This window comes from Choristoneura fumiferana, chromosome 25 (assembly GCF_025370935.1).
Source record: "Choristoneura fumiferana chromosome 25, NRCan_CFum_1, whole genome shotgun sequence".
Taxonomy (NCBI): Eukaryota; Metazoa; Arthropoda; class Insecta; order Lepidoptera; family Tortricidae; genus Choristoneura; species Choristoneura fumiferana.
Genome location: NC_133496.1, coordinates 13,033,261 through 13,057,647, shown reverse-complemented (window position 1 = coordinate 13,057,647; position 24,387 = coordinate 13,033,261). Strand labels below are relative to the sequence as shown.

The window sequence follows — 24,387 nt, the reverse complement described above, 5'->3', positions numbered from 1 at the left end:
GAATTCGTTTATCTATCGCTCGGAAACTATGCAATTTTTAACCGACTTCAAAAAAAGGAGGAGGTTATCAATTCAGTTGTATTTTATACTCAACAAGCTTTTTTTAGTAATTTTGTATTGTATCGTATACCTAATTACTCTTTGTTGTACATAAAACACATAAAAATAAGTTTTAAGGTTTTTTTTCTGTAGTCGGTAAGTTTTTTTTTTATTTTATAATATTAATACGATTTGGTTAGTAGTCCCGCATCTTTGAGTTATCCGAATTTATGTAAGAAGTTTCAAAAAATCGTGAAGACTTTTGCACACAGCGTCAATAAATTGTCAGTGCTGTGTGTTAGGTTCCCATTCCGCATTGGGCACGTGTGGGATTCTAAGAGGAGCCCTGTTGCAATGTTACGTTAATATTTGCCGAATAAAATTGGCTAATTGCAGTCATTTAAAAGCACATGAAGGGACGAACAACCTTAACCCTCTCGTCCAATAGTATTTTTTAACCCCTGACGCAAAAAGAGGGGTGTTATAAGTTTGACCGCTATGTGGGTCTGTGTGTCTGTCGTGGCACCGTAGCTCAAGGGGTGGACCGATTTGAATGCGGCTTCTTTAAATTGAAATCAGGTTTTCTAGCGATGGTTCTTAGACATGTTTCATCAAAATCAGATTAGCCTTTTTTGAGATATTGAACTTTGAAGTCACAAAGTTGTGGGTTTTACTTTTTGTTGGTTAGGTTATTTAGTAGTCGCTGCAGCCGAAAACCGGCCAGGAGCTATATATAAGCCAAGGCTGCCCTACGGAAAAAGAAAGTAACTAACATTTTTGTCAAAACCGGTGTTTTTGTATTTTTGGCACTTTTAGATGATAACGGATGTTGCTACATTCTTGGAATCACCAAAAGAGCCTTAGTTTTAGAGACAAATTTTCACCAAACAAAGTAACTGCAGGCACTGACTCAAAATATCTACGGAAAAATAAAGTAAAACGCAATTACAAAGCATATATGAAGTAATTGCATGTCGTTTACTTTGTTTTTAAGTTTTAATTTGATCCAATTTGTTTTTTGTTTGGTAAATCGTTTTTTATTGAGACTCTGATTTAGTTAAAACAAAAGTAAATGGCATTACTTCATTTTTGTATTGTAAAAAAGCGTCAAAATTACCAATTTATCTAAGCAAAAACCAAGTTACTAAATGCTACGGGGAAAAAAAAGTACTAAAAAAAATTCATTACAGTTACTTTCTTATTACAATTTTATTTTAATAATCGTTGATTTTAATCATCATTTACTTTTTTTCTAAATTTTTAAACTGCTTCATTTAAAATGTATATTGTATATTGGTACCTATAATATAATTTAATATCTTATCACACTAAGCAATCCCCCGGGTCCCCCAAATGACAATTCAAATACCCCCCCAGCCCTATGTTTGCCTATTAACCTTGTTATTTACTAAGCGATATCAAAAAGTAAATGATTATACAGTCTAGAAAGAATTTTTTATCTTTAAATTTCTCCCTAACACTTGTAAAAACAAGGTATGTACTATTACTTCATTATTTAAATTTAAACTTGTGTGAGCAATATGCTTATTAGCATTTATAAGATAAAGTAAAAGTATTTACTTTGTTTTTGACTTGGCACATTTATTTAAAAATAATTAATTTACTACGGAAAACCATTTTTGGCATTTAAAAGAGAACTAAAAACAATTTTTCATAAAATAGTTAAACAATAAGTAGAGCAAATTATTTGACACATTACTACATTTCAAAAAATGGTGGAACAGTAAATAGAACGTTTTAAATTAAGTATTTTCAGTTTTTTCGTTCTCCTGTAAAACTTACTAAACTGCAGTTACTTTCTTTTACCGTAGAGCAGCCGCCGATGATGATTGATGATGATGATTAACAAGTCAAAGTCAGCCTGCTTAACCTTAGCTCGTAGTTCCCGTTGAACAAGCAAGGTTAAAGTTGCCGCTACACGCCATCGCCGCCCTTGGCCAGCGACCTTGATTGGTAACAATTTGTGAGGGCGCCCAGGGTGATATGGGCCGTTAGTGTAAATTGGATTTATTTACGGCGAGTGACGTTTCGGTTTCGGATTTCTATGAATGGTTTTTATTTATGATTCGTTACTAGAGGGCGAACAGTTCTCGAATGGAGACCGCGGATCGGCAAGCGCAGCGTAGGACCCCAACGAGACTGACGGATGACCTGGTTAAAGCCGCGGGTTCACGGAGGATGCAGGCCGCTGCCAACCGAAGCAACTGGAGGTCTATGGGGGAGGAGAGGCCTAGGTCCAACAGTGGACGTCCTATTTAAAACCAATCATAATTTGATTGCTTAGTAGCGACATCCCTTGTCTGGGTGAGCGGTTGGTTCCGAAAGAGTGTGACGTCTCTCGATGAGAGCGGAACATAGATGTCGCTAGTGCTGCTGCATAAGTAGCGTAGTAGAAATAAGCAACCTGAGATATGTATGCATAGGAAAAATTCTTGTCTAGATTCCTGTCCAGCGGTGGTGTAGGGGTTATAGCACGCAGCACGGATTGCTGAGGACCTGGGTTCGATTCCCAGCGCTGGTCTCTTTTTCTGGTTTTTTGGTGCATCCATGTCTCAGGTTGTATTTTCGATATGGTTTCACGGGATACCCGTAAAAGTAACAAATTTGGAGTTGAAATAAAAAATACAAAAAGACTCCAAAAAACCAATCATAATGATTCTACTGTACATTAATTTTCGTGAAATTAACATCATTACAGAGCAAGTTAAAGGTGAATCTGACCACTGGAAGTGTATTAAATTTAACTTACAAGATCCGACCCGAATACCAACACGACAAGTTAAATAAAACGTTATAATTACATCCCAAATTCCTAAAGTTAAATGAGTATCTGTTAAAAAAAACTCTTTCTGAACTTCATAATTTTATTACGATTGATATTTTAGTCGCTTTCCAAACAATTTTAAATTAAATGGCTTCATTATACGTTCATAATCAAATATTACATTTCAGCTTAAGTTTGAATAACGTAGTTAATCATTGCGGGCAGGGGCCGAGGCTTGAGCCTTAATTTGTTGGTTAGGGGATTAACATGGAGCCTTAAAACCATTAGTAATATTATAAATGCGGAAGTATTTCTGTCTCTGTCTGTTTCTGCTTCTTTATGGAAAAACCGCTGTGCCTACCTTTATTTTGACTAATCTTGATTTTGACAGGAAAAAAAATAATACAACTATCCGCTGATGTCGGCTGATATAGGCATTATTGCGCGCCTTAAATCTATCGACAGGGAGTTCCAGAACCAAGTGGCCAGGACTGTATACGAATAGACATAGGAAGACTTTACTTTAAAAACAAATACATCTTTTTCTGCTGCCTGTACTTTTTGTTGAATGTACTTTTGTCATCTAAATAAAGCGGTTCGTAGACGGGCCATATTTTCACTGCAATTTGTGGCCGGCAACTATTGGTGTCCCTCTCTTACTCACATGTTAGACAGGGACACCAATAGTTGCCGGCCACATATTGCAGTGAAAATATGGCCCGCCTAGGAGCCCCTTAACATATTCGTACCAAATTTCAAACAACCAAAAAAACCTTTCCTATTTCAAAGACGATCTCGTTAAACTAAACTTGGAATCAATAAAACCCCTCTAACTAATAAATGCGGACTGAAATGAGCGAAACGGAGTTATAATCAATGCCTTTATCATGGAGATTGACTGTAAATGGAATCTTTTATGCCCCAACCAATCAGGACGAGAGGATCCATAACAACGTTTTTCGCTTTAAATAAAAATTAAGCACATCTTTCTACCTACTAATATTATGAATGTGAAAGCTTGTGAGTCTACGTGTGGGTTGTTACTACTTTCAATGCTAGAAAGCTGTAATTTTGAACGGATATATATGTAAACTATGCCGACTCATCCAACCCTATTATAGTGTGGGGTATCGTTGGATGGGTATTTTAAAACCATTAGGGGTTTGCTACGACGTTTTTTCGATTCATTGATTTTTTTGCGAAATATTCAACTTTAAAGTGCAAATTTTCATTAAAATCGAGCGTCCCCCCCCCCTCTAAAATCTAAACCGGTAGGTGGAAAAATTTGAAAAAATTCGGAATGGTAGTATATCAAACTTTCAAAGAAAACTATAATGGCTAAGTTTGCTTGAGAATTATTAGTAGTTTTACTCTTAAATAGCAGCCTAAGGTATAAAATATACCTAAACTATGGAAGATTCCGTATAAATTACGAAAACCTTAGTAGAAACATATTAATACTTATTTTTTTCGTAATGGCTACGAATTCCTATTTCAGGCGTGTCCGACACGCTCTTGGACGGTTTTTTAATCTCTGAATCCAATGATTGTTCAGAATTGTTATAAATTAAACCTAACTATAGTTTTCTATAGGATGACCATTTAAAATTTTCAAAAAAATTTAAAGTTTCAGTGTGAAAAAAAATATGACAAACGATGATTCGGACAAAAGTTACAGTATGACTAGCGAAGAGTATGCGAACTTTGGCGCTCCCGAGTGTGAGTGGTCAGTATCCCCCCAAGCGCCCTTTAAACTGCAACGGCCTCGACAAATCGATACCAACATTACCGACCTCAAGACCGGAACTATAAACTAACTTTAAGTATCTTGGGAAAAGACAAGTGGCGATGAATAAATTTGCATCAGTAATGGGCTACTGAGAAGTAGTTTAGGAAATCCAATAGACGACCTTATATTATTTAATACTAGCCTTTACTTGCAGCTGCGCACGCGTAAACCATTACTTTTGAATTAAAACTCCAGGATTCCGCAAAAAATCTCGCGGGATTCGTAAAATTTACATCGTGATTTTTACTACCATTGCATAAAAAACTAGCACCGAATCTCATAATAATACTTTCAATCCTAGCAATTGAAATATTAGGATTTGCTGACTATCCCGCGGGAATTTCGGAATACAAAGTAGCATTGTGTTATTTCAAACTTCCAGCTATCTACTTAGCTTTCATCAAAAATTTTGGGGATGCAATTCCACTATTAACAAAACACCATCTCAATATTTTGCTTGTCATGAAAAGTTTAGTGAATTTCTGCAATTTTGCAGCCTAATTGGGATGTATACGTTGGCTTTTAGTCGTAGTGTACTTCCAATTTCCTGTGGAGTTTCTCTGCCTTATTAATGGAATAAAAATTAGCAAATATGAAAAGAAATGTCAGTAAGTTTTCATAGCGCAAAATTTTAAATGAGTTTATGTATGAAAGATGCAAGATTGTAAAGGTTAAAAAGATGCTGCTGAACCGCGATTTTCTTGTTTTATATGTACAAACTTTTAAGTAATTTGCAATTCTAAGCAAAAAACTGTTGAACAAACGCCTCCCCCTTAGGACCTCCCAATGAACAACAACTAGTCACTTGCGATGTCATCAGTCCACCTAGTGGGAGGCCTGGCAACGTTTTTGTTGACATGGAAGAAGATTAACAGTTTTCAGGTTATCTAGTAGAACTACAGGACGTATAAAATTAATGTAAAATTTCATCAAATTCAACAGCCCATACATTTTTTTTTCTTTTTTTTTTAAGGCTTTGAACACTCCAGGTGATCATGTCAGCCTCATGGGTGCTTGCTCATGTTTCCTACGCAAGGGACATATTAAAAAATTGGTAAATGCAAATGGCTTTGCCAGATGTTGGCTCTGAGAGCCAACAATTGACCTGGCCATTGTGCATGGGGCCCAAACCCCTAAGTACCCTTCTCCTTAAGTCTGAGTTCCGAGCACATTTCAACAACAAGTGGGACAAGTCATCTACCTTTCGGCAAATCTCACACAGAGGAACAGCCCATACATAAAAGAAAAAGATACTGTTCTTTTATTGCGAGAATGAACGAGTCTGTAAATACTATTGTAATGTAAAGATGATGAGTGCGGCATGCCACTTTGGCAATGAAATTTCGATCCTGCGCGTATAGTGATTTAGTGACATGTTTAAATTATATATTAATTTAACTCAGGATTATAATTTAATGTAATGTTATGAAATGAAATGATAATAATTATGTATTGATTGTGATTATATATATTTTTTTTAATTTTACCTTTTAATTGTATGGGTTTAAAAAATGCCTTGATAAATACATTTATTATAATTGTTATGATAAAAAAAATTTCACCACGTAAAGCTTGAACCCAGTCGACTATTGAATACTTTTCTCCCTCAAGTTAGCAGCCAAAGGTCAAAATATCCCGACTTAATAGTACTCCAAAAACCCCAACTAAACCAACAATTCTTTGTTATTTGTGTTCTCTTAGTGCTACCACGACTAACAAAGTAATAAGTCATTCCGCTCCCGTCGGCGAGTATTACCAAAACCTCACGTGGCGCATAAAATTTACTCCCGGCTGTACCTGAGAGCAGCCTTTGCACTAGGGATAAAAACATACGTTTATTTAATCATCATCCGAGCCTACGTATACGCCTACGTATATGTATACATCATCAGCCGGAAGACGTCCACTGCTGGACAAAGGCCTCCCCCTTAAAACGCCACAATGAACGACAACTCGCCACTTGCAGCCACCGGTTTCCCGCAACTCTCACGATGTTGTCAGTCCTGGTGGAAGGCCTGCCAACGCTTCGTCTTCCAGTTCATGGTCGCCACTTGAGGACTTTTCTCCCCCAACGGTTATCTGTTCTTCGAGCGATGTGGCCCGCCCATTGCCACTTCAACTTGCATATTTTTCCAGCTATGACTATTGCTATGACTTTAGTTCTTCAACGAATTTTCGTATTCCGGATTCTACCGCGCTAAGAAAGTCCAAGCATAGCTGTCTCCATAGCTCGCTGCGTGACTCTGAGCCTCTCTAAAAGGCCAACAGTCAAGGAACACGTCTCAGCGCCATAAGTCATCACTGGCAACGCACACTGGTCGAAGACTCTAGTAGTATAATGTATACGGGTGGGACGTATCCTATCACTGCTGAGCACAATGAGAGGACCGTAGTCCCCACGGCGGCTCAGTGTAGATTGGGAACTTTACACTCGTTCCTCACGCACGATGCTTTCCTTCACCGTAAATGTCGTGGTAAATTTCAAATGTGATGAATTTCGAAAAAATCAGAGGGTACTAATTCGGATTAGAACCCACGATCCTCTACTTGAGAGGCCATAGGCCAAACTACTAGCCCACCACGGCTGTTTATTTATTACTTGTATTCTAACTGTCACTGTTTGTAATTATTACATCAAGACCAATGAGCCCCGAGCCGCCTCTGGTTTTAGAATGGACCCATCTTCCCATCTTCTTCTCGTAAAAAGGGACAAAGGAACCTAATGTTTCAGAGCACGACATAGATTTTAATTAAACTTAGCTAAGAACCATCTCGATTAAACTGGGTTTCGTTTAAAAACCGCATTAACATCGGCCGGGTACTACAGGCAGACACAAAGACATCAACTTATAACACCTCTCTTCCTGCGTTCGGGTTCGGGGTAAAACACACTCGCTTTATTCTTAAAGTCAAAAGGTTCCCCTCTCTGCGCTCCTGGCGCGTTTCCAAAATACTCTGTATGCCAAATGAGGGTCAGATTTGACCTTCACCGGGGGATCGATAAGGAATTCCCAGCCTCTGCCAGGGCTGGAAAATCTAGGGGCACGGCAGTGCCTCGCTAAGATGATAAAAAATGCCCAAATGCAAGTCGACTAGTACGCTGAAGGTAGCAAAGAAAGTTTCTACATTGTAGTGTTTGTAATGAAAAATATAGCTATTTTTGCATTGCAGTGAATTTCGTACATTTTCAATTACTTAAGTTAAAAGGCGTTTAGTTACTCTTATATCAAACCTCCTCTACAAGTCCTAACTCTACAAACTCCAGATGTAGGATCAAAGAATATGACTCCACTGCTTCGCGGCTGTAAGAATTACAACACAAATCTTTAATACCTGCTATGTTATGTAATTAGTTTTATGAATTAGCTAAATCATAATTTTTCACAGTTCATGAGTTATAACTTTTTCACAGAGAAGGCGTTACAAACTTTTGAGTCTTGGCAATCGACTTTACATGCAAGTTTTTGGTGGGATTAGGTTTTTAAACTTGCAGTTCATTTAGCGTGTTCTTTATTTGGGAAACAGTTATAGTCCAATTTGGAGTTTCAGTTGGCTGTATTAAGGTTCGGAAACTGAGATAAGGTCTAACGTTTTAAACTTTCGTGATTCTCACTCATAGTCAAAATACCACAAACGGGACTTATCACGCTATTATTACACAAGTAATATTTACCTCGACGTTTCGGCAACGTTACAGTTGCCGTGGTCACGAGTAGACTGAAGTGTGGGGTGTCGAGTCTGCCTAGCAGCGCGAGTTCTTCGAACTACCCGCACTTGATCACTAATAGTGCGTGGTAGTTCGTGATACGAGTGCCGGTGGTAGATTTTTTTGACATTCATAAGTGCTTATTATAGCTTAAATTTAATAAAGATATTTTGACTTTGACTTTGAATTAATATCAATAGGTCTGCAATCTATACTTGTCTGTAGCGTGGCGCTGAAACAACTTGATTTGGGAATAAAATAAAATAATAAATTAAAAAATCAAAAAACCAGACTGCCTTAATAAATACTAAAAAGAAGAAAACAAGTCTAGTGGGCTAGAACTTTGTTAAGTAGCTAACTTAAAGTTCAACAGACGGGACCCATTAGGTAAGAATTTTTGAGCGTCACTATTTAAATGGGTTGTTGAGTTAGCTACTTAACAAAGTTCTAGTCCACTAGACTTGTTTTCTTCTTTTTAGTATTTTTTAAAAGGAAGTCGGGGTTTTTGTTTTTTTAATTTATTATTTTTTTTCCCACTTTTCTGTGAAAATGGTATAAAAAACGATTATAAACTATATATATTTAGAATGGGCTAATTATAAGCTTTCATTTGATACACCACTCGATAGGTTTAATAAAAAAATTTTTTGAATACTTACAATTTGGCGCCAAAAATCCGCCATTTTGATTTTTCAAGAATTTCATGTACCTAGTGTCACTCGCGTCATCAAGACGAATGCAATGACGTATATCAAAATCGGTTCAGTCACATACATACATACCTACATACGCGCCAAACACATAACCCTCCTTCTTCGCAGTCGGGTAATAAAATAATAAAACTGTGGCAAAGATTGTACTTGTACACTAACGGTGATGATGATTCTTTTACTCTTTGGGTTGTCTTACGAAATGTTTAAGTACAGCACTAAAACTAACATGTAAGCTATATCATTTTAAACTCCGTGATTTTCACTCAAAATACCACAAACGGGACTTATCACGCTAAAACCATAGTCTACTCGTGACCGTGCACTGTAATGTGGTCGAAACGTCTAGGTAACGAGTTTGACTATACGTCTAACCTTTTGTGTATGTATAAAAATACACGCTCTTTAGATAAGGATCAAAAGTAACAAAACACATTACGAGATTTATAACCACCATTTCTATCGCCATTTCCAAGCAATAAAAACAAATCCACCAACATTCATCACGCCAACCAAAACCAACTCTGTCCTTATTATGATAAAGCAAGGTTTTTTTGTTTCAAAATAATTTCATACTCCGAAAACTGATAAGGAACAGTAAAAATCGGTCAAGCGCGAGCCAGGATTCAACTAAGGGTTCCGTACCATTGACTTTTGATGAAGTAAAAAGAACAGCTGCTGATAGACTAATAACAAACTTTTGAAATGTCACCTTGGCGGCACACGAACGCCAACAAGTCGCGCAACTCACTGCTTAGTATGAATTAATATGAAGCACTGACAGAGGAAGCCGTGGTGGCCTAGTGGTTTGACCTATCGCCTCTCAAGCAGAGGGTCGTGGGTTCGAATCCCGGCTCGCACCTCTGAGTTTTTCGAAATTCATGTGCGGAATTACATTTGAAATTCACCACGAGCTTTGCGGTGAAGGAAAACATCGTGAGGAAACCTGCACAAACCTGCGAAGCGATTCAATGGTGCGTGCGAAGTTCCCAATCCGCACTGGGCCCGCGTGGGAACTATGACCCAAGCCCTCTTGTTCTGAGAGGAGGCCTGTGCCCAGCAGTGGGACGTATATAGGCTGGGATGATGATGATGATGATGACTGACAGAGGATACTGGTAGGGATCATATCGGGAGAGTTGCGGGCAGTAACTGGATGCAGACGGCTCACAATAGAACGACCGACGTGGAGAAAGCTGAAGGAGGCCTACACCAAATCGGTTGAGAGAGGCTTGAGATGATGATCATGATGATGACTGACAGAGGCTGGCGACCGCTGACCGCGATCCTAGGGAGCTACTACGAAATTCGAAAATCGTATCGTTTCGTCACTTTCACTCTCGTATTAAATAATATAGCGTCAGAGGGACGGCAAAATACGAAGTTCGAATTATGCACTTCATAGTATAAGGCCTGTTCATTTTTATCGGACTGTCCCAAGGGCGGTTATGTTTTTAATTTAATTTTTGTTAGTTGTTATTGTAGCGGAAATAGAAATACACATTATTTATAAATTTTTGCTGTCTATGTAGTTCACTTTTCTTGAGATATAGGCCTTTGACAGGCAGACGGACACTGGATGATTAGTAATAGAGTTCACTTTGTCACTTCGTATGCGGAACCCTAGGAATCCTCGTAAACAAGGAGGCGATAAATCTCTACTAAATTACTATCCGACGTCCGCAACCGTGTAATAACCTCGATTTACGATTCGGTGCCGAAAACGCAATCAAAATGGCTTCCATCAGCGAGAAAAAACGCTTGTTAAGATGTTAGCTATACTTAAGTATGTATTTATTTCTCACTTTGACTATTTATCTTTCCAAGACACATGTTTCACGTACAGAAAAATGATATTGGGGAAATTTTACAAAGGGAATCTTACAATGGGTCCCACTGAACAACAGCGTTGCGGCTTGCCGCGACATTATGCTGAGTGGGCTTCAACTACTACTACTATACTATTCGATGTTTTTTTAAATTATTATTTCTTACTCACGAGTTTTTGTTGTGTAAATCTTTCTCTCTCTCTCTCTCTCTCTCTCTCTCTCTCTTTGTTTTAAAACAATCCTTTCCAGACAACATTTAGCAAGTGATATCATAACGGATAACTCACGTCTTAAATGAAGTTTAGCCCCACATCACTCATTTACGTATTAGACCTAAACATGTCGAGCTAAACTCGATTTAAGACGTGAGTTATCCGTTACGACATCATTTAATATGAGTGAGTTGTAGTTTCATGTTCAAAACATTTAGCAAGGTTCTATAAAGATAATAAATAACTTTTCGCACTTGCAAAACATTTGCATTTGTTTTTTTCAATGACATTGAAAAATTAATTTTATGTTGAGAGATTACGAAATATTTATTTTATTTATTTAATTGATAATACCTACGAGTTTGGTACAAAGCAGGTATTAATCCTAATAAAAACAAGAGTAAGAGTAAAGAGTTGGAATATTTGCTTATAAAGTTATGTCGAGTAATAGCTAACCTGTGCCCAGCAGTGGGACGTGAAAGGCTGGGACGATGATGAGTAATAGTTAAGAAGCTATACTTTACAATCCTTAGGAGTACCTTTCCAAACCTCGTTACGCTTTTCTCAAAGTACCTGTAAGTGAAACTTAAAGCACTTCGTTCACATTTACTTTAGAAAGCTCTCAGGGGATATCTTACAAAGCTTAGTCCTAAACTAATATTGCGATGAAGTGGGAATCTGACGCGTTGCGGGTAAATACTTAACTCAAACGGAATGAACAAATGGTTAAACAATGTTAATTAACCGCCTTCGTTATTATCTTGTTTTGAAAATACTGTCTGTTCGCCTTTCAATTTAAAATCATGCGACACCGACACAATGACGATTGTCAGCGATCATCATGTCAGCCGAAAGACGTCCACTGCTGGATATAGGCCTCCCCCAACTCTCCCTCTGACCGGTCTTGTGCTTTCCGCATCCAACGCGATCCCGCGATCTTAACCAGGTCGTCGCTCCGTCTCGTTGGAGGCCTACCGACAGCTCGTCTCACAGTACGGGACGCCATGACAATTGATGTCTTAACATATCGAAACCAACGAATTCTCTAACTATACACTTAATAAGTAACTTTACCGGGTGTAGCCTGTAATACGAGCAAATAATTAAAACATACGTCCTCGCCAAACTATACATTAGTTCAGCGTAATGTAAAGCAATGCTTGATGATTGTATTCAAATATACATTCCACGATGCTAAATTTACTCGAGCGTCATATATTGAAGTTTCCAGGTTTGTTATAGATTTCAAAGTTGATTGAAGACAATGTCCTAAAGCAAGTATGCTGACGCGAATTCCAGTGATGAACGGACGAGGGCCATCTCATAGTTGGTGTTAACTACAAGGTATGGTCGCGCTTTACTTCTTGATATTGATAACAGTATTTAATTTGTATGAAAAAGGGAAAATCTAATAACTCCATTTTTTTTAAAAGTCGCTGAACTAATGTTGTTCAGTTTGACGAGTACGATCTATGTTTTAATTGTTTGCCACACCCGGTAGTGAAACTAGAAATTTAATCGGCCCGAGGTTAATCACTGATTAGTCAAATTTTCATTAAAATTAATGATCGTTCTCTTTCATTATTGCGTAACTTTTTACTTTTCCCAGTTGAATTTTGTGAATGATTAGCCGCGTCTGTTCAGTTCACGCCAAATTATTTATTAGTGCAATCAATTTAGGGACTAATTTTGAGAAAACGAGCTCTTAACAGCTGCCGCGCTGCCTTAGCTGTTGATGCCATTGTTTTATGAAACTCTAGGTCTTTTATTTTAATGTACGAGTATAATAGAGTGCATCAGTCACAGCCTATATTATACGTCTCAATGTCAAATGCAGGGACAAGCTTCCTCTCAGAATAAGAGGGCTTGGGTCGTAGTTCTCACTAAAGCCCGTGTGGATTGGGAACTTCATAGACGCCATTTATTTACTTTGATGGTTTATGCAGGTTTACTCAGAATTTTTTATTTCACCGTAAAACTCGTTGTTTGTAATGTACTTAATTTCACACGTGAATTTTGAAAAACTAAAGTGCGAGCCGGGTTTGAACTCACGACATTCTGCTTGATGATAGGTCAAACCATGAGGTAACCACGGTATTTTCATCAGATAGTCAAGCTACTTACTAGCTTATTTATAATTTGCGAGATTTGCTGAAAATCTCTGCAGATTTTTTAAAAAATTCTGTACAAAAATCACGTGGTATGAAAAACTGCTACAGTAAAACTCAAGAACTCAATATAGCGCAACGCAACACTACGCAATTCAAAACAACTTAACATAACGCGAAGCACATAAGATGATCATCATCCCAGCCTATATACGTCCCACTGCTGGGCACAGGCCTCCTCTCAGAACAAGAGGGCTTGGGCTATAGTTCCCACGCGGGCCCAGTGCGGATTGGGAACTTCACACACACCATTGAATTGCTTCGCAGGTTTGTGCAGGTTTTCCTCACGATTTTTTCCTTCACCGCAAAGCTCGTGGTAAATTTCAAATGTAATTCCGCACATGAATTTCGAAAAACTCAGAGGTGCGAGCCGGGGTTTGACCCACGACCCTCTGCTAGGGAGGCGATAGGTCAAACCACTAGGCCACCACGGCTTTAAGATGATTATAATACATAATCATACGTAAAACAACTTATTAACTCAAATAACTAAAGGCTAAAGCTAGGGTTGCCACAACAATGGCAAACGCCGATGCGCTTGTCCGCCTTTTGTTCAGAAAATAGCCTTTTTGGGAATAACTTTTCAGTAATTAATGTTTTGTGTCAACCCAGGATGAAATTAATTACAATCGCCGAACTTTCCCTGGTGAAATATGAACGGACCCGATATTTTGATTAAAAACGAGGTTGTTAGTGGAATTACATTTCAGTGGAATGTTGAAGAAATGCAATGGGGAACTGTGAAATAAACTCTTACAACTGTTGCACGATAGATACTACACTTTAGAGAGAGAGAGAGAGAGAGAGAGAGAGAGAGAGAGAGAAACATTTATTTACACATATTCGATACACATAAAAATACTTTAGATGGAAAGAATAAAAATAACATCGAATAGTATAAAGTAACCAAAGTAAAGTAAGTAGTAGTTTAGGCCAATGAATTGATTTTTAATTTCATACGGCAACAGGGGACGCATTCATATTATGATAGAATAAGACAGGAATAGCTTCTGTTTGCATTTGCAACAATTTTCTGTGTGAGTTTTTCAATGCTTGCCAAACATGTGTGTGTTTGTGTGTGTATGTGTGTGCAATATGTTTGGCTTGACTAATTCGCGGTAGAATGGCAGATTTTTTATTTATTATTTTATTATAAAGAGGGAGGCAAACGAGCATGGGGTCATCTGATGCCAAAATCAAAGTCAAAATATCTTTCTTTTTGTTGAAAGTACTTTTTGCTGTGGCAAATTTTAATAAATAAAATATTCTCATTCCGCTATGAATCTCAAAAATTCTACCACCGGTTCGGAAAAAAATTTGTTGGGGCGAAAGAATGAAAAATAAAAATATGGTACCGAGTCTTACTCCCTTCCTCGTTGCAGATGGCGTCTTCCGCGGCGAGGTAGAGCTGCGCGGGCGCGGCACGGCGCCAGCGCTGCTGCACGAGCTGCACTCGACGCTGGCGCCGCCCGCCGCGCCCGACCACCACTGGCACCTCACGCTCATACTCATACTCAAAGCGCTGGTGTTCACGACGATCATACTCGGCGCGCTGTTTGGGAACGCGCTGGTCATCATATCAGTCCACAGGCACAGGTAAATCCTATCATCATCAACCAGAAGACGTACATTTATCAAGTCATGAGTCCACCTTTTCGATTTCTACCCACGCGAAGATGTCTACTGGTGAAAAAATGCCCCTTAGAACAACTTTTCACTTTTAAAAGCCGATAGTTCTTAGCTCGGCATTCTCCCCACAAAGGAGGTAAGGATCACATTGTGGCTAAACTCTCTTTTCATTCTACTCTCTTTTTGTAATCAGTCTTATATCCTACCTACCTACATTGTAGTCTTTACAATTCTCTTAGCTTTCGTAAAGTAAAATTTGCTAATGCTTTTTATTTTTCTTCTCCAGGAAACTTCGCGTCCTCACAAACTACTACGTCGTCAGTCTCGCCGTCGCCGACATGCTCGTGGCATTATGCGCGATGACATTCAACGCCAGCGCCGAATTGACCGACGCCTGGCTCTTCGGTCCTCTCGTCTGTGATATATTTAACTCTCTCGACGTTTACTTTTCAAGCGCTTCCATATTACACTTGTGCTGCATATCAGTGGACAGATACTACGCTATCGTCAGACCTTTAGAATACCCCGTCACTATGACGCACAGAACAGTCTGCTTCATGCTTGCCAACGTCTGGCTTTGGCCAGCTTTCATCAGTTTCGTTCCCATTTTCATGGGATGGTATACCACGGAACAGCATCGGCAATACCGCAAAGCTAATCCAGATGTATGCATATTTAAAGCTAATATGGTCTACGCGATAGTTTCGTCTAGCGTGTCTTTCTGGATACCAAGTTTAGTGATGATCTCGATGTACTGTCGAATATTTAGAGAAGCTATAAGACAGAGAGAGGCATTGACGCGGACATCATCAAATATCCTTCTTAATTCAGTGCATTTAAGACACACTTCGCATTCTGCTCACCATTCACACTATTTGCATCCTGACAGACGACCGTCTGACATCAGTCCTAACTATAGTACATTTACTGAGTGTCCAGAAGAGACAGAATTTGGAGAAGTGGTCATGTCGGTTGGTGACGTGTGTACAAGCAAAGAAGCCAGTCCTCGGAAGTCAGTGAATGTAAGCTGCGATACAGCAAGTTCTGGATACTGTTCTGGGGGTTCTAATAAGAGGTCGTCCTGTGGACAGCCTCCAAGTGGATGGAGGCCAAGTTGCTCGTCTGCTGTAGCAACTAAGGATCTGGCAAAAGCTGCTACAGAACTGAATTCACAAGGTAAATTAATTTATTAGCTATTAATTGAAATTAGCTAAGAACTTAATTAATCAATATCAAGTTTATTTTAACGAAATATTTTTTCACGTCTCATGCTGGTAAAGTTCGTGTTTATGCTGGATCTAGGCGACATAAATTATTTAATAAGACTACAAATATTTCGTACACATAATATTGAGTGTAGATTAACCACAGATATAACTCAGGTACAAACATTTGTGTTTATTCATACACAGCGTCTGCCCTTGCCGAGATTCGATCCGCGGACGTCTCAGAGTCACTAAATACTTGACTATCCAGTCATCTATAGGTATACAAGTATCTAAATACTGCTCTTATTTTCCATCCTACTAATCTTCAATCTCATCGCTCTTATCTTGATTTGTTTATTCCCAAATACAAGTTAATATAAGCAACCCGCTATTATGAATGATAGCCTAAAATTCAATTGTACTAATATTTCAGTGTCATCACCATTCAAACATCATTATTTCTTGTTTCAAATTGCTTTTGTCATTGATAGCTATCATTTCAGGGATGAGTAATACTGTTATTGCCTTTGACCTTTTCTGTGTATTTTTACCTGTAGTACCGACTTGATATAATCGTATGTAGATAATAACCAATTACTTCTATTGATTCTCTTGAATGGAAAGGTCACAAAATTGGAAGTTGATCGATTTTGTTTATTATTCGTTTGACTAGAGCTTTGTTTTAACTGGGACTAAAGCGTTGTTATTGTTTTTATCATATCTGTGGAAATATGAGGTGTTCTGAATTAAAAGCGGACATCTTGATAGCTTCTTTGTTAACATCTTTCCTCTTACTTTTACACAATGTTATATATTTTATGCTATCTCTCACGCCCTTGGGGCCCTTACTGAAGGTCTCTTAAAAGTATTTTACGTTTTATTTTACAGAAGCAGAAAGTTAACTTTCGTTCTTTTTCTACCACCAAACCATTTATAAATGAGAATCATAATAATAGTAACTGTTATTTGCAACGTTACCTACGTCCCGCAGTACAGCTTTGAATTTTTCCGAAATAAATCTGGGATCAGCTTCGAAACCGAATCAGTTTCTCTGTTCATTTTAATCCTGAAAACATTTTGATATCAAATCATATTCGTTAAAGTCAAAATATCTTTATTTAATTTAAGCCTTAATCTTACGAGTCTCAAGAAATCTACCACCACTTCATTTTAAAATATGCCCGTGATTTCGTCTACGTAGAATTTGTTTATTGCTATCCCTCGGGTACTATGCAATATAGGGGATAAAAACTATGCTATGTCCTTTGCAATGTGTAAGACTGCCTCCTTACAAATTTTATCTTTATTCTTTTATTTTTATCAATTGAGTACTTTAAGCGTGAAGGCGTACCTACTCGTACCAAAAGAACAAAGTCACATTCCAATTTTATAATATTACTTAAGTTAGAGGAAGATAACATAATAATAACTGTTACATCTCTCCTTATCATTGAGTTCTTCATTATACATAATCGACTGAAATCTGTATTAACTAGTAACTTTTTATTGCAAGTCGGTGACGATTTCGGTGTTATCTCAAGCTTTTCAGTACAGTTTTAATAGTAATTATTCGAGATAAAGAACTCGGGCTGAGTTATTTCGGCCATTTTGTTGAATGTGCTTACTAAGTTGATTAACTGCGGTAAGGGATTGTTCGTCTGTATTTCAAAAATTAACTGCATATTTAATGCGAATTCAATGAAGTATACTTTTATACGTTCATTTAATTCTTTATTACGAAACTCGTCTCCCCGTCTCCGGAGTGTCGGTAGGTCTCCAACAAGATGGAGCGACGACTGGTTAAGATCACGGGATCGCGGTGGATGCGGAAAGCACAAGACCAGTCTGAGTGAAGTGCAGCAGTGGACGTCTTTCGGCTGACATGATGATTACGAAACTAATTCTTTTTTCTTCTCAGAATAATAGTGTTTATATCTATAAACACTATTAAATTTCAAGTTCTTTTACGTACGTTTATGAAGATTTTTTCTCTCTTATGATGAACTACCTATTTATTTGAAACATCTTTAGCCAACTTCCACATTTGCATCCCGCAGTTGGGCACAGAAAGGCTACTACGAAATTCAAAAATCGAAGTTCGTATCGTATTATCCCTCTCACTCTCGTAATAAATAATATTAGGATCAGCGATCTCGACTTCGATTTTCGAATTTCGCAGTATTTATCCCCTCAGGCATGTAGTTCCTACGCGGGCCGAGTGTGATTAGGAACTTCACATACACCACTGAAATATTAAGCAAATTGCTAGTTTCCTTCACCTGAAATTTCAAATCTAATAAATTAATTCATTAATTACGAAATACAATTACAGTCACAAGCATTAATAAGGACCGTCGTAATTTGGCGGTAAAGAAAACTCTTTAACTTTTTTAAATTAATGGATGCTACTTAAAAATATTTTATTTTTTCTGTTAATTAGAAAGGTTATTCCTATCAATAAAAAAAGTTTCAATCGTTTCTATATTTTTCAGACGTTCCCTATTGCTTGAAATCAAAATTCTAACTATCACACTTTATTTTAACATAAAAAGTATCTCTGACAAAATAAGAACGAAACTAATTTAGTTATTGTATATTTAATAACTTCCATTCAGATATCTTCATAACAATAAAATTCCAGGAATAATGAACTTTTTCTGACTAAGCTTTCGTACAATTTAAATTGTCATTTGTAATACCAGAAATAATAAATTCTTTTGAAATAGGCCTCATCCTCTGTATTGTAATAAACGACAGTGACCCTATACATTTTTCATACAAAACTCATAATGAATGATTGAAAATATAGTCGTCACCACATCACCCGAAACCGCTTAAATAAATAAAATGTCGTATCATCTTCATGCGGTTTGCCGGCCGGCTCAAAACGTACTTGTCTGCGGTAAAGGTCCCCTATATTATAAATTTAAATATACCTGAAAGTTTTCTCAGTGTGCACACATTTAAATAGGATTCTGTTTGGGTGTATGGAATAAATTTTCGCTGGGGATAAAGGAAAACTGTCTTAATTGGGTTGGCAAAGATCTGGGAGTGATTATAATGTTAAAGCTTTTGTGTGATTCTTTTTATACGTTAATCACGGGAAGCCTCGTTACCAAGTTTGTAGAAAATATTTCTTTTCATTATAAACTTTTTCTTTTAATTAATATTTAAAATAAAATTAGCAGGTTTCGAGACAGACATTCAAATCGCTACAGTTCAATCTAAAAAATCTATGTTAATTGTTCAAAAAGTGGATTACTACAGATATTGCGCTTAAAAAATAATTACATTTCGCCGTAATTTACTAAAATCTATGAAATAAAAACCAGTGAGGATTACCATTATTTCCGCAGTCCAGATACTAAAATTAAAAAAAAAAACGATATCAGCCGCTCGCATAAAATATTTTTGAACAAAAAATATACCTACACGTTATTTAAAATCACAGCATCATCACAGACGCTGGGAATCTCCCGTCAGTTTGCCAACTTAAAGTTAAGCGCAATTTTGTTAAAGTTCGCTGCCAAACGAGGGGTTCCGTCAGCCGGTGAACTGTCAAAATGATGGTATCTGAATAATGGATTAGTCGGTCTGTCTGTGGCAGCTGTAGAGTTACATTACAGTCCTAAGCTATTTTAAGAGCATTAATTCCGTTTTATTGGAAAATGTTGACGACCCCAGGTTCTTTGCTTGGGAATTCATTTCGTAATATTGCGAATGTCTTTTAGAACGGATGATGAGACTAAGTTCTAATGAGTTTTAATGTAATATAATGTAAACTCTTTATTGTACAAAAGAAAAAAAAAAAAACACAAATGACAAACTTTGAGATACTTGTACAAAGGCGGACTTTTGTTTTGTTCACTCTTGTTCGTAGGAGATTTTTTTTTACTCATGCATTGATTTTTTAAACATTTGTACGTGAAAATGGTACGTGAAAATCCCAATCCAAATTTGTCTTGCGTGAAAACTAGAAACTCAAACCTTCTCATTTTGGGATCCATTCTCAGCAAAAGGACACAAATATATAGAGAGAGAGAGAGAGAGAGAGAGAGATATTTATTTACACATATTCGATACACATAAAAATACATTAGATGGAAAGAATAAAAAAATAGCATCATCTTTTGTTGTATCACAGTTTTTTTACTAATAAACTTGCTTCTTGCTGCCTTCTTTTTGGAGCTGTCACAAATATTTCACGAAATTATTTTATCGCGCAGGGAATAAACACTCGCTGCTGGATTTGACAGTTATTATAAAAGTTTTCAAGGAAAAATAATATTTTCGGTCAGACGATGCCATTTAGAATACTATAAAATTATCAATCTAATTTAATGCTCTGTCGTGTAAGCTTAACATGGTTTTTCTAAATCTAAAGTTGTAATAATATGATAATAAGTTTTTGATAAGAATTTCATTTTTAATACAACCTTTTTTTTCTATACTGTACCTACTTCTATTGTCACCCAAACTACATTTGCATACCAAATTTCAGGTCGATGCCATTAACCATTGAAGAGTTTCGTCCTGTGGAGACGATCCTGGTCGGACTGCCAAAGTTTTTCTAAGAATTTTGTATTTTATACGGAATCTTCCATAGTTAAGGTATATTTTATACCTTAGGCTGCTATTTACTCTTAAACTACTAATAATTCTCAAGGAAACTTAACCGTTATAATTTTCCTTGAAAAGTTTGATATACTTACTACCATCCTGAATTTGTTCAAATTTTTCCACCCACCGGTTTAGATTTTAGAGGGGGGGGGCGCTCGATTTTAATTAAAATTTGCACTTTAAAGTTGAATATTTCGGAGACAAATCGCTGAATCGAAAAATCGTCTTAGCAAACCCCTAATGGTTTTAAAAGACATATCTAACGTTACCCCACACTATAGGGTTGGATGAGAAAAAAGAATCACCCCCACTTTACGTAAGGGACTAAAAAATTTTTATTTTACTTTGTTATTGTATTATTATGTCGGCATAATATACATATCGTCGCTTGCAAAATTACAGCTTTCTAGCATTGATAGTTTGAGCTAAAGCCGCGGACGGACAGACAGACAGACAGACAGGCAGAATTTTTCTGCATCAAACTGTCTAGGTTTCAAAGTGATTGGAGCAAATTTAACTTTTTTTTGGCGCTTTAGTCTTTCAAAAAACGCTTAAATTTGGGAAGCAAATTACTTAATGCAGCATCACTTTCATTATTTTCATTTTAGTACTGTTACCTTTTTGCCATTTTTCAATTTACTTGTCGTTCAGTCTTTTGCCATTTATCTAGTTTGCAAATGTTGGACGTTTAGTATTTTTGTGCAAAAAAAAAGAAAATACCTTTGTCACTTTAGTAATTATGCCCTCCCCGAGTTGAAGTTTTATACACCTTTAGTCATTTGGTTGTATTGATAAGAATTAATTTATAAGAATTTAGCTATTTGTTCTTAAAAACTAAAACATACGTTTGGCATTTTAGCCATTTTAACATATACAAAAGCATACATTCAAATAGGATTAGCAAAAACACTTCACGAAATATTATAGATTTGGTGAAATTAGTCATTACTCTTGACCTTTATCGTGTATTAAAAAAGTTTTTAGTATGTACACGTAGTAAAATATCATTGCAATTCGATGTTTGTATTAGAAACATCATATTTTCTTAAGATTTATAACTTTATTTATAATTATAATGATTATTACTCCTTAAAACTTAAAGTTCTTTTTATGTTGCCAAAGGATAAAAGAAAATAGTATGTATGTATGTAAACTCTTAATTGTACAAAAGAAAAGAAACACAACACAATTGACCCACTTTGAGATACTTGTACAAAGGCGGACTTATCCCTTTAAGGGATCTCTACCAGGCAACCTCAATAGTAAATCTATTTCAAAATTTTGTAATTATAATTTGATCGCTACGGTTCTGTTTGCATCGAATAAAGATGATGTTCGGCCCTAAGTATTTGAAATGTAGAGTAAGAAGTTTTAATTTGTTTTTATTAATGTTACATAAATAGCTTAAGTTTAGTCCAGAAGGCCCCCTCGAGTTGTCACTGGCGCAAAGGTAGCCATCAAACTGGCCGCATTACCACGTTGAATGGCGATAGACAATCTTTGCACCAGGGTACGAATCCGCGCGAGCGTGAGCGTGAGACCCCCATTCCGTAATTCGACGTCCCACTTCCCGAATGTAAACAATAGCCTCAAACGCAAAGAACAAAAATAATAGTTACTCAGTGCCGAATAATTCTCCCGTTTTTTGACCGCAAAATCCACCGCGGATTGCCGCGGACTGTTCAGCTGAGGTGCGAGGCGGCGAAAGTACTGACGCACGTAACGTCGACAGCAAACACTTCCCGTTCTGCCATGGCACTAAAGTTAAGCCATCTGGCCTTTTGCTGTCGGTTCGACAGAGGACCGGAGGCTCCAGAACGCAGAGGATGTTGGCGGATATTAAAGCCCTCTTCAGCATGTCAAAGAGAGCGTAGTGGCGCGGAAATTTTCCTGAACACCGACAAGAACTCAACGCGTGAAATGGCCAGGGTGCGTACCGGTGGCTAGGTATAACAACTTTAGATATATTATTGGTCGATATAACTTTCAGTGGGTATAATGAATTATTGTATAATCTGGAATACGTAATACTATATATAATAATAATGTGTTATGCCAAAAAAGTAGGTTTGGTTAGAATTGCGACCCTATCAAGAAACGAAACTGCCTGAAAACTAGGTTAGGTTAGAATTGCAACTCCAACGATTTCATAAAGAAAACTAAATTATATCTACACATTATACTACTAAATACTTATAGCATAATATTGTGAAATTATGTGTTATTTGTTATACCGATCATCTTAAGCCCTGATGGCCATTTGCTTCCACCATGGAGCCGCAGATGCATTTATGAGGCACACAAACATCGCAGCCCAGGCGAGAGCTACTGCCACCACAATGAGTCGTTGTCCAGAAGTATTTCCAAATAAGGAGCAAGCAAAGCCCATAACACGCTCCCGCTTTGATTTTTGATACCGACTTCAGCCTGGCTAAATCCACCCTAGTGGCACACCCACCCAAGTGCCAGAGCGTCTCTAGCCCCCACGTCATCCCAACTCGTTATATCAGCGGAGCCCGAGGCAGCGACGCTATTAGGTGTCGAAGCCGTCCACCTCGCCAGTGCACCATGCACAAACGGAATGGTAACCCGATGGGGTTTCATGAGAATTTTTAATTTTAGAGACAAGGCCACTATAATAACTCCATGTGCTGATGCGAGGAAGACTGGCAAGCCCACATTCTCCACACGCCGCAAACTGAGACCAAACTTGAACATGGACTTGGTTGAATTTAGTAGTGACGGGCAGGCTTCCTCCAGGTCGCATTCTGTCCTTAAGACTATAGAGTCCAAACGTCCAAGTATATGAGGCCGGGTGTGGGGGCCGTTCGCGTGCTAATATCAGATGACTCGGTAGCACCTCCGGGTCTTGAGACGCTTGTGTTCTTGCGTACGAAGCATCCTCCGCGTCCCACACGTTAAATTTCCCTCGGGAGCCGGATCGGTCCATTCAAGCCTTGCGGTAAACTTGGAGGATGTTGGTGCGAGCACTAGGTCATTCCATAATGGGTCAGCCGTGGGCTTAGACGAATTCGACCAGCTCATTTTCAGCTGGGTTTTGGAACACTGAGGGTGTGAGGTCACGATCCACAACACGCACTTTCGTCACGGAACCCGGAAATCCAGACTGTGTCGTCTTGAAGTAGGATCTCAAGAACGCGTCCAATACTGGCGAGAGGATGTTCTGTTAGGCGAAGTGGAAAAATACATTCCACCCTGTACCTTTTTACACCAGGTCTATCATTCTCCTTCTTACCTTGTCTACGGCGATTCTCAAATTCTTCGCAGTGGGGTGGCCTGCGCAGCAGGGAGATCAGCTTGGACCGCTTACCTTCAGTCTTGCTATTCACGAAGCACTGTCGTCTCGAAAATCACCTCTTAATATTTGGTATTTAGATGATGGCACTAGAGGGGAAAACTAAGGTCGTAAAGCAGGATTGGCTTTCCTTATTCCCCACTGAGAGGTATAGGACTAAAGGCGAATATGGGACAGGGTTACTGCTGCTACCCGCCTGTTCTCCTTCTTAACTTCTTTAAGATCTTTCTCCTTGGTCTCAAAGGGCGAGGCTTTACACGAGACCTTTACCCTCTTGGGTTTCTTCTATTTTCCAAGAGGCCATTTCTAGTGCACTAGAGACCGGAAGCGTTATTTTTGCTCGCCAGAACGTTTGAAGAGTATTAATAACCCATCT

General features: G+C 37.9%; 1 protein-coding gene across 1 annotated transcript in view; it reads left to right on the top strand.

Annotated features, from left to right (window-relative positions):
• LOC141442404 (octopamine receptor beta-1R-like) overlaps positions 1 to 24,387 on the top strand; it is a 71,972-nt gene that overhangs the window by 27,424 nt on the left and 20,161 nt on the right. The window contains exons 2-3 of the mRNA XM_074107380.1: positions 14,621 to 14,834; positions 15,154 to 16,043. Coding sequence (XP_073963481.1) covers positions 15,206 to 16,043 — 838 coding nt within the window. The 5' untranslated portion in view covers positions 14,621 to 14,834; positions 15,154 to 15,205. The remainder of the gene's footprint in view (positions 1 to 14,620; positions 14,835 to 15,153; positions 16,044 to 24,387) is intronic.